The sequence below is a fragment of the Macrobrachium rosenbergii genome, chromosome 46, assembly GCF_040412425.1.
Source record: "Macrobrachium rosenbergii isolate ZJJX-2024 chromosome 46, ASM4041242v1, whole genome shotgun sequence".
Lineage (NCBI taxonomy): Eukaryota > Metazoa > Arthropoda > Malacostraca > Decapoda > Palaemonidae > Macrobrachium > Macrobrachium rosenbergii.
Window position 1 is genome coordinate 2,472,158 of NC_089786.1, and position 11,849 is coordinate 2,484,006.

Here is an 11,849-nt window from a genome sequence, read left to right on the forward strand (position 1 = left end):
GGGCATGGGTAAAAGTCTACCTTTCCCTTCCAGCTGGAAATTGGTCAAGAGAATGCCTAGGGATTTCGTTTATCACTTTGACAATTTGTCTAGATTATTTTCTACATTTTATCTTCAACTGTTACTATTTTATTGTGCTGAATGTCATTACTGATGAAAAGTTTAACCTGCGGCATTTAATCATCCACTGACTTGCAGGGGGCGGGATATGTTCTCTTGAATGAACAAATATTAACATTTCCTCTCTTTCAAATTGATTTCTTCCTCCCTAAAAATTCTTATTTTCATTCATCTGTTTTAGAATTCAACATTATAAAAATTCTACAAAAGATAGGAGCTTTTAAATTCTTCTCTTTTATTCTCCTGAAAACAAGTTACATTTTATCCTCCGTGCAATGTAGAAATGAACAAAACATTGTCTTTGTCTTCGAGAACGTAATCAAGTTCTCCAAGAAGCTCCCAGTCAGCATCGTTGACCAGCACCAAGATCCCTGGTCGAACGGAATCCCCCTGAAGAAACAATTCTGGTCGTTCTTGGAGTAAGTTGTCACGAATCCACTTAAGTAACTGGGCCATACTCCAGGACCCTTGTATGTCTACATCATGACGAGCTTTATTAGCCACTAATAATTCAGCACCACCTCTGAATTCAAGGGAGACCTTCATAGTGGTTCAAACGTCGAATTAACACTGGTAAAACACTCGAGCGAGTACAGTTCCACGTTCGCAACTAACTCTCATTTACTGAGATTACACTGATAAATGTTTTGAGCTTGGCCTATCGCTGCATGTCGCGTACCTGGGGGTGAAAAGTAACACATTAATATTTTGATTTTCTTAAATTTATAAATACTTCAGATTTTAAATCTATGAAATGGTATTTTTTTCCGGACACCTGCATCACTACTTTTAGCTTAATGCAGATATGTCGAGTTTCCTTCTAAAAATATAAAAAATAAAATTGGTATTTTTATAACAAAAAAGTTATAAAATTGTGAGAAGTAATAGCTAAAAAAAAAAGTATTTCGTTGATAAATGAACAAAATCACAGAAAATAATGCATGTGAAATGACGCACTTACTTGTTCCTTAACGTTTTCAAGGGCATGTGCAGACCGCTGGATGGATTCTTGCTGGTAGCCAAGGTGTGTCAGTAGAAGGTTTAGTTTCTGCAAGTTCTCCTCTGAATTCCTTATAGCATGCTCCTGGAAACATCATGAGGTTTTTGTGAGGAAACAGCATGAGATTTTTGTGAAAAATGAAGTTATTTTTTACTGGTTTAACATGCCAACATACACCTGCCAAAATGAAGATGCCTTAAATATAATTAGACTTTTGCCAACATTGTTAGTACTACAAGCCAGTGTAGATGCCATAGCCCGAACAACATCATTCAGCTTAATTATGCAATACTTTTACTCTTGTTCTTTCCTCTGCCTTCTCAGAGATCTTTGAGTTGTTTATTAATCAAATCAGAATGACAGGAACTACCATTTCAGTCTGGCTCCTAATAGTGGACTTGGTAATCCTGATACAGTGGACCCCCGTATTTGCGGGGGTTAGGTATCACGACCCTCCCCCGCGAATACCGAAAATCCGCGATACATTGGAACCCCTCTAAAAATGCTTATAACTGTATTTTAATAGCTGGAACACCATATACCACTCTAAGGCTGCTTATAGCTGCCTACTTTTATGTTATTTTTGTGGCTAAAAACATTATGATAAAAAATGTATTTAGTCACAAAAATAACATGAAAATACAGTAATCAGTGAATATCTTTCGGCGAAAACATTCAGTAATTCGCCGGGGTCCACTGTACTGTAAATAACTGAGTTGGTTATGCTGTTTGCCAAGACGTCATATCCATCGAACATCAGCTAAAGTACGTCCTGATGATAAATTAACCAATGGACAGCCAAGTTTCCTGTTTCCTGAGGATGAGTATTGTATTTGAGTTTCTCATGCCTGCACTCTCATTCTACACCTGAAAGATCTGTTCTAAAATGGGGAATTCAAACTGGAGCAAGACTAGCTGGATGGCTAAGCAGGATGAGATCTGAAGGAACATGTGCAAAGTAATAGGCAGTAAGCAGTGCAGCTATTTGCCTTACAGACTCTGTGAGAGACTTGTGCTGCATACAGTGCTCCACGCAATGCAAATGCTGACCAATACCCTCCGGCCTCCCCCAAAGGAAAATATACATCAGAGAGAGCCTAATTTTCATTAAATGAATTTAGGGGGCATGCTTATATGTCAGGAAAAGCAAGGGTAGGGACATGATGTATTTGGTGCAAGGCTGAAAATGATCTGTTGTGCAATATATGTAAATGAACTGGAAGAAATATACTCTTAAAAACTACAAAAATAACGTATACTGTTCACTGCTGTACATATTTTTAAACATCGCATTGGCGATATGTCAAGAACCGGCTAAACCAGAACAAAAATCATCCCAGTACAGTGTAAGAATTAGATTTGTCATTACTCTTATTTGCCCTTACACAAATACATCAAAAAAAAACTATATCATATGAAGCAAAAACAAATTTGGAAACTCACAAACCTATTCCCTTAAACTTATATCACAAATCTGTGACCCACAAAAGAAACCTTTTGTGTAATTAACAATATGGCAACATCAGAACTATCTTCTAGCTACAGCATGAAAGAAACTTGGGGGGAATTATCGCTAACCTGTAAGGCCATGTTCCTGGCGGAATGAGTCAGCATATCACAAGATTGTGATCCGCGATTAACCTGTCGGCAGATGGATCCCATGTTGTTGACATTCATTTGGACCCTCTCTGCCAAACGAGTCTTTGAGTCTACAAACAGATTCTTGGCGCTTGTACTGGAAGCCGACGCCATGCTGGATCACAATCTGTGACATTAGAATATATATACAGTAGATGAACTGAGAATATAACGTTCTACAGTAAGGAACAGCAGGGAATGCTATGTTGGGACAGGAGGGCTACATGCTGAAATATCCTACACAGTACTCATTTCTCGTATTCGTATCATCCTTTAATCAAAATGAGTGTAAATTTGGGGAAAGATGAAAGCACAAATATTTCTTACACTCCTTGCAGGTTTAAATGTAAAATAGTTACCTAACAGATTTTACAGGCTACACACAAAAAAAAAAAGAACTTTACTTTGTAAACTATAAAGAAAGGGTTTGATTTACTGTTTACTGTACCGTAGCAGTTTCTTACACTGTACTTATAATAAAGTTTCTGTTTCATGAGTACATTCCTATGCTTTCCCTTACACCTATTTTCTGCTACACTTTAAGAGCATTATCACCCTAACATGAACACACCCAGGCATGACAGGGGACACTATATCTTTAAGCACTTCCGAAACTGACTGAACTGTTGGTACCCACAATTTTTAAGCTAACTTCATATCGACTCCCATCAACAAACGTCTGCTCACCAGAGACGCTTGAAAACCCATCTCATCTCCTACTACTTATGGGTAGTTTTCCTAATTCTCGAGACTGAATTTTTGTTTGATCAAAACATAATAATGGGACAGATGTGGCCAGAAGAGTTGGAAAAGAGTTACAATGATACACTGTATATATGGAAAGATGTACAGTTACTGTGCTACTGTGCAAGAAAGTGCTGTATATGGTACAAAAATAACACTGATGTACACCGCTGTGAGAGCGAGGAAGAAACTTTGGAACAGACACTGTCAAATTTACATGGCCGACAACTGTTAGCTTGGCTTCATGACCAGTATATTAACCAGAGGGTTAATGCTTACACTGAGACGACAGTATATTGTAGCAGTGGCGTTAGTACCATGCAAAATGGGGAGAAAGAGGATCTTGACATGGGATATGAGAGTACCAAGACAAGCTGTTAGATGGCGCCTTCCTACCTGAGGTGAGGGTACTAGTCCATTTGTCTTGACTATTGTAAAGCTTGGATATTCTTTTTTAATAAAGGTTCATGCCTGCATTACCTTAAATTGCATGGACACCAAGAATTTTATAACGGTGAATCTGCAATGAGGTTTCCCAAAGCATGTGTCTATGGGTGACACTAATATACCCAACCTTTCAGGTATGTATAAGGGTACACCCCGTCTTCCAGGACCAACACCAAGGGAAAATTAAATTTGCCTCCCTGTCATCCAGATGAAATATCTGCTGAGAGTTCCACTCTCAACAGAGTTTTCAACTGCCTACAAATAACCTCATTTTTCTTCTCTCAACGAAAAGCTGAGTCATTTAGGAAACAATAATTTGGTTTTGAAACACTCAGGAGCCACGTTCATCCCCAATTACCTCTTATTTTTTTCTTCCCGAAATGTTTTCATAAACATCTGTACCTGCACATATTATTTTTACACTTCTTCTAAGTACTAGACTGTACCTTTCCCATCTTTGTAAAAGGAAAACAGATAATACCATCTGAAAATCATTTCCACTGTTTATTGTCATTTGTAAAACTTAATATAATTATACTGTAGCTTTCTTATCAGACTAAAGATATTTTTATGTACATATCTTAACTTCCTACTCCTGCATTGCAAGACAGTTTTAAACTGTATGCTGTGAAATACAAAATTCTTAAGCTAGTGGCATCACTCTGTTGCACATGGACATTTGCAATGCACGAAGGTGAAGGAGAACGATTTAAATCATAAGTAACAAAAATCAAGGCTCTCAACATCTCAACAGTGCTAGTGGACAGTAACATTCCCAAAGACACCACAAATGTCTAAATACGTCTTCATCGGTGGCAAAATGAAGTAAATAAATGCATTGGGTCTAGATCTGATAAAATACAATAACAACATGAGGTCAAGGAGTTATACCAGACATACCGAACCTATAAACTTACTGGTATGTTTCACACACACACACACACACTGAGATATCAAGACTGATTAACAGTGAAGGGTTTTTACGACCTTCAAGAGTCTAAGCAAGTTTTATTTTGCAGTACCAGCAGTCATGAGATGCTCGTCTCCCTAAAGGCACATATCCAGTACAGCCCGACACAATTTTGGAACATCTTACATTTCCCAGGGCCAAAAGATCTCATGATAACTTTTCCCCATCACTTTTAGGAACGAAAACTTGATGTTAACCCTGCAGTTGAACATACAATTCCTTTTCTTTAAACTGAGAATTCTTCAGTGAACAATGACAGCCTCTTCAGGGTGATTATATGAATCGCCACATACAAAATATACTTTACAGAATACTTATAGCTGAGTTACAAATAATATTTTCCCCTCAACAAAGCTCACACATCAATATAACAAGCTACAAGACTTAAGCATGAAAATTGCAGCCACCACAATAAAAATCTCCTTAGAAAATTACGTTTAACAAAAGAACTGACGTACATGTTTGAAAGCAAACGTTCCTCTCTACCAAATTTTCCCAGTTGCGAAAAATAACTATATGTTAGGTAACATTTCTTCAGCTCTGCCATAACATTAAGACAAGTGAACTGTCACAACAAAAATCTGGTCCAAATACTTCTCACTAGTGATTATCTATATAAATTTAACTAAGGAATATGGTAGAATTCTTACAATTTATCAATACATGGGGAATACAGTACTTTATGCTTTGCTTACCACGTATTTACATACTGCACCACCACAGCAATGTACTACATTACTTCATTCCTATGAACTTGAAATTAATAAAAAAAAATAACAAACTGGTCAGTTTCCATCAAGAAGCTCTTACTGGCATACCAATACTTCAGATTCCCTCCGTTTGTTAAGGGTCTTGCGCTCACATCTGTACTTATGCATCAGCCTGCTAGCATGTGTTATGTACGTTTATAAATACCTTAAAGTATTTTCTGGCGTTACTGCAATGCACAATTTTTCATTAACCAGACTCCAGTCGTGTATGATCTGCACAGACAACATGACAGTCATTTTCTGAGCAATGCTACCCGACCACCATCAAACAGAGAGCCTCAGGATTACAGAGATGCAACATGAGAGATGGAAACAAACAGAACAGAATCTTACATTAGGGAATCATCATTCAAATCAGTTAAAGTAACCTTATCTATTAGTCACCTTCCTTGGATTTAAAAACTTAAAAAAATACGGGTGTTTCACTGTGACCAGAAATAGCACCCTATATGTCACCATATCAAGATTCACCAAGCAAATTAGACTAAGCCTCTGCACGTGAAAAGAACAGGTTAGGATAAAACCTTAGGCCCTGATTTGATTCATCTCGTACGGCTTCTGCACATCGCTCCGCTTGTAAGAGTCTCTCCTGTGCCAGAAGCAAGGGCATCCCACATTCCCGAGCCAAGTCGCCAGCCGACACTCCATCACTTTCGTGGCGATTCAGAACCTCAACGGTTGCAGCTACAACTTTCTTTTGGTCCAAACCAGCCGTCTGGACAACCTGGACCCCTGATTCAAATGTGTGAAGGATAATGGGAAGATTCAACTTCTTCATGACTTGGCAGGCATGAAGTACATCCTCTGGGGACAGCAATTCCAAACCTCGAGCTCTGTTGATGCGACAATAGACCTCGGAGAGTAACATGACCCCACCCGCCTCTTTGACTGCTTCTTCTAAAGCCTGCGAAAGTTCCTTGGCCAGATGATGATGATACTCATTTGCCGACCCAAACGTTTCTCGGGTGACAGGGTCATCTATGCCAAGGCTCAAAAGATACGATCTGAACTGAACGGTGTCGTCTGACGACACTTCTCCAGAGTGCTCTTTGATTTTGTTTGAGATATTCCTTGATAGCATCACCATTTCCTTCGCAAGGCCCATCAAATTTTTCAAATCCTCAAAGGCACGACTGATGTTCTGGTTAGTTTCTTGTTGTTTGGCTTGGATGGCACGCTCTATGCCTAAGATACCAGTGTGTGTTCTCTGACTTCCCCTTGACGCCTGAGGTATTGACGGAGCGGTTCTCTCCCACTGCTTCTCACCAACGACTCTTTGCAAGACTTGATGGAAAGTGCTACATCCTCCCTGTCTAAAGGACAACTTGATATACGAATGTGGACTAGAAGCTACGGGTCCTGCAGACTGAGTATGTGGGGGCTGTGAAAGATGAAGAATCAATTTTGGACTAGAGGTAAAATATCCACCTGCTTCCTCTTCTACAAGAACCACCAGACCGAGCTGTAAGCCTAAAGACGACGACTGACTTTCATGTCGCCAGAGCAGCCGAAAGTTAGTCAACACTAAGTGGCCGTCGTCATATCCCGTTTTCTTGTCGCCGTCATACAACCGTATCCCGTTAGCCGAGGTTTCTGTCCTCTCTCCCGACACCAAGCTAGGATCACACCAGTACCAACGATCCATGGTTCATCAAAGACAATGGATTCAGATTCAAGTTTGTTTGACATACAATCACAAAAAGGTGGCTTTCAAGACTCTTCACGAAAATATTCCACACATCACAACCAAGAATACAGCTCTCCTGCCACCTCCTGAAAAAGGAAGAAAAACAAAAATCAGAAGGAGCAAACTAAAAGCGAAAGATGGGTAAACTACTTCCAAATTCAATGGAAGTGGCAGGGAGCCAAATGACAAGTCTCACCACCTAAAACTTGCCACACACAATACTCTGTCCCACAGCAAAGACCCTGTCACTCATGTTTCAATTTATGTAATATTACACTTATTATCTCAGCACCACTGCATAATAATTCTACAAAATTCTGAGAGAAATACAATGGTTATACTTGGTAAGCACCCCCAATCTACTGTATGCCCGTTTTGATAAATGGACAACTTGAGTTTTCTTTGAATCGAAAATCTTGCCAAGGGGGAAGACATCCACGTAAACTCACAACCCATTACACTAACTAAAATTTCAGTAAAATTCAGAATCCATTTTAACCCCAGTGCAGTATTGGTAAATGCGTATAACAATACCTTATATTTATTAAATAAAATCATGAAACCAAAAAATTTAAGCTTCCTTCTCTGAGCAAAACTACAAGGAAAAACTATAAACTTAATACGGTGCCCAATGAAATCCAACTCTCAATAAGTGGGCTTCACAAAGACAGATTCTACTGCACACCAAACAATAGAATGATAAACTTTGAACACAGTATTTTATCAATTACACGTATACAAAAATCCCTAACCTATCCCACTGCAGGATGGTGCATAACCGCTGATGCATCCTCAACTCGTCATTATCAGTAGATTCTGTACACAGTACCTTCAAAGTGACGGACAACCTTCAAATCACACATATGCCTATGGTATACAATTATTATAGAGAAAGCCCATTATAGCCCAAGAGAATCTTGGCAAATATCCATCAAATGTGAACAAAATAATCTCATTGAAAACTTTACCCTAACTGATTTACATGCGCTCAAGGAATTACAACATACCAGTATTTTAAATGAACTCTAATGTTGGCAATAATAAAACTGCAGTGTTAAAATATTCTGGTATAACTCCTTTTTCTACATGCATGGCTGCAACCAAAGCTCCTGCATTCCAACTTGAAATGTAAGTCTTTTAAGGATAAAATAAGAACGTGAGAAGCCTAGTATTGCTTCCTGTTCATATTTATATGTTCAATAAAAAGCAAATTTGCCCTACTATAAGTATCATGGTTTGGAAGAGTGCCCAGAATAAAGGTCTCTTATGTTCCCTATCTCTATCTCATCAATTTAAAATTTGTTTTTATACCAATTGCAGCAGAAATTATTAATTACTGAGATACGGATACCTGGCAGAAATAATGACTTTTGGCCGCTGGTGTGTCACAAAATCTGACAATTCACAGAAGTTCATGCAGGACATGATGTCTTTCATCACATTAGGTTAGGTTAGGGAGCTTTATGTCTACATGACTCGCTGTTGAATGTGGTGTCATAGCCTGCGTAAACAAGAACTAATCCTTAATGCGGCTATCCATACCTCGTAAATACCTATTTGCAACAAAAGTGGTAAAAATGAAAATTCTATAATTTACAATTTCTAGCATGATGACAATGTTGTCAGATGATGTCCAGCATGGTTTAGAAATATGGTGGTCACGTGTCTGCATCAAATTTTCAAGGGTGTTTGGGTAAAACTGAAGATTACTACCGCACCCCTCTGGTTCGGTAACTACAAGTTTGTGTGTAAAATGGGTGACGTGTTTGGTACCAATCCCTTGGGGATGAACTTAAAACATCAATAAAAGACTGTAAATGACATACACATAACTAAAGGCATAAACATGAACAAAAACATAAGCAAAAGGCGGTAAATATTATGGTCGCAGACTGGCGGGAACCAGTCCAGCAGTAGTCTTCACTTTTACCATTTTTAAACGCAGAATTATAAAACGATGAACTTTCTTTTATTTTTTAATGCTGTTCCTGGCATTATAACTGCTCTTGTCCTACCAGCTATACTAACCTAACCTCATCCAGTAACAAAACACAACCCAGGGCATAGCTAATTCCTACCTTGCATGGTGGGCTGGATCTATCCTAAAGGTTAGGGTATTACCGGTAAAACTGAAAACTACTACCGCAGCCTCGCTAACATCATTCCAACCAGAATATTGACTGCCTTTCATATTTATTCATATTTTTAACTATATTATTTTACATGTTTCTACTGACTGCATTTTGTTTTTATTTATGTTTATATATCACATTTTTTTATTCTATATTGACCACCTTTTGTTATGTTTATTTCTCTTGTATTTCTTTACACCTCCACTGACGGCCTTTTTATTTTATTCATGTTTATATCGTTCACATTTTTTCATGTTTATGTCTTCCATTTATGTTTTCACATTCATCCCCAAGGGGCTGGTACTAAACACGGAGCTCATACTACAAGTAAACTGCTAGTCACTCTGCTACGTGGGTGCGGTAGCAGCCTGTAGTTTTACGTTAAAATAACCAGTGCACCACGAAACGGCTATTATCCTAACAGCTTTAATAGCCTAACCTCGCCTAGTACCATACTTTACTACCAAACCACGTCCAACCTCCTGCCTCACTTGGTGGGCTTAACCTGACCAACTGCAAACGTCAAAAGTAGAGCCTAGCCTAGTTCTGTGGCTTAGGGTCCAGGCAGCCATTTTTGAGTGAAAAACCATTTTTGGTTTTTCATGCAAAAGTGGCTAGGAAATGACAGGACACTAAAAGAGGCCAAAAATACCAACCTAACGTAACCTTGGGATGTTTTCTGGTTACAGTTTCGCTGTATTAGCTTTTGAGGGGGGGGGGAGTGTCGTCTTACTTTTTAAGTTGCAATTTGACTCATTTTTTAATTATCGTTTCCGCACAGTGTTAATGGGGTCCAGTGTAGCAACAACGAAGCGATCTTTTCAAAAATGTGGGTTACAATTTCATACAGTCTATTTGCAACTTACAAAATATTACCCACTAGGCTAGTAGCCTACTAGCCTAGGCCTAACAGCCAAAATCAGCCCTAGGGAAAAAGATACAGTTAAAAGAGCCTAACAATCATCTTAGTCCAAATATAAGTTGCCTAAGCTACAAAACAGCCTACGAAATAGTCCAGGCTACAATAGGCCTAAGCTATAGTCCAGGCTACAATAGGCCTAAGCTAACATCATGAATTACGAAACGATGTTTCTTCTATCATCAAGCAATTTCCTGGATAGGCCTCAACCTACAAAATTTCAGAGGAAGGTCTAAAATTTGCCAATAATAACGATCGTAGGTCTAACGGCCCATCGTAGGTGAAGGCAAAGGTCACGGGACACCACATGAATAGTCCCATACCATTGCACCAATTAGACTAGGCCTAAGGAAAATTTCGTCATTTCTTCATTAAATTAAACGATTTAATCGCCCTCCCGTCTTCCAAGTCGTGTAATTAATCGCGGCTCACGAAGATTTAAATTCGTTTTTGACGAAAATACGAAAACGCAGACATTTTCTCACCTAGGAATGTTTGAGCGAGCTTCGATGGAAGGTGGTGCTCCAACGCCTAAGGGAGCCATTAGCCCCCCGCGGTCACATGACCTCGCAGACTGTCAGTCTATTCGTCTGTTGTGTATCTATCTATCTTTATATTTAGAAATCTCTCTATCTATCTATATATATATATATATATTTTCTAGGTCATGACTGAAAAATGACGCGAAGGTCTTCGTGAAATCAAGGGGAAATGGACGATTTTTCAGTCTATTTATCTATTGTATTTCTATCTATCTATCTATCTATCTATCTATCTATCTATCTATCTTTATTTAGAAATCTCTCTATCTATCTATCTATCTATTTACATATATATATTTCCTAGGTCATGACTGAAAAATGACGCGAAGGTCTTCGTGAAATCAAGGGAAAATGGACGATTTTTCAGTCTATTTATCTATTGTATTTCTTTCTATCTGTCTATCTTTATAAATTTCTCTATCTATCTGTGCATATATATATTTTCTAGGTCATGAGTAAGGAAAATAACGCGATGGTCCTTGTAAAATTGATGGAAATGGGACGATTTTTACTCTGCTGGACTCATCGTTATGAAAACATGGCTAAGAATTATCTCAGTATATCTATGAAAAAGTCTGTCTGTCTATCAGCCTATCTATCTGTGTGTCTAGATTTATATTTTATAGATGTTTTACATTAGCTTCGCAAGTATGATTAGAAAAAGCTATATGCCAAAGTCTTAGTAAAATGAGTGGAGATTGACGCTCTATATTCTGTTGAATTTAGCTTTGTGATTCTATCTATCTATCTATTTATCTATCTATATAAAGAACAAATACGGAGTGGAGGCCATCTATCTATCTATATATCTGTATATTTATATATTTCTTGGTAATTTATATTAGCTGCGCAAGTATGACTAGGAAAATTGGGCGTTTTT

The 11,849-nt window shown here is 38.3% G+C and overlaps 1 protein-coding gene across 4 annotated transcripts; it reads right to left on the bottom strand.

Moving 5' to 3' along the window:
* Positions 1-338: 338 nt before the first annotated feature.
* Positions 339-11,323, bottom strand: LOC136830149 (vacuolar protein-sorting-associated protein 36-like). Of its 4 annotated transcripts, XM_067089352.1 has the most exons (4): positions 10,913-11,050; positions 2,699-2,885; positions 1,082-1,204; positions 339-799 (listed from the first exon to the last, which is right to left on the bottom strand). In XM_067089352.1, exons 2-4 carry the CDS (start codon positions 2,870-2,872, stop codon positions 779-781), a joined length of 318 nt encoding a protein of 105 aa, XP_066945453.1. In that variant the 5' UTR covers positions 2,873-2,885; positions 10,913-11,050; the 3' UTR covers positions 339-778. The 4 variants fall into 4 exon arrangements, 3 of the variants coding, with proteins under 3 accessions (XP_066945453.1, XP_066945451.1, XP_066945452.1); XR_010850562.1 differs by lacking the exon at positions 2,699-2,885 and having other exon boundaries at positions 785-799; positions 10,913-11,051; XM_067089350.1 differs by lacking the exons at positions 339-799; positions 1,082-1,204; positions 2,699-2,885 and adding an exon at positions 4,435-7,462 and having other exon boundaries at positions 10,913-11,323.
* Positions 11,324-11,849: the final 526 nt, after the last annotated feature.

Coding starts and splice junctions, on each gene's coding strand:
- LOC136830149 (XM_067089350.1), bottom strand. CDS start 7,334: ATGGATCGTTGGTACTGGTGTGATCCTAGCTTGGTGTCGGGAGAGAGG.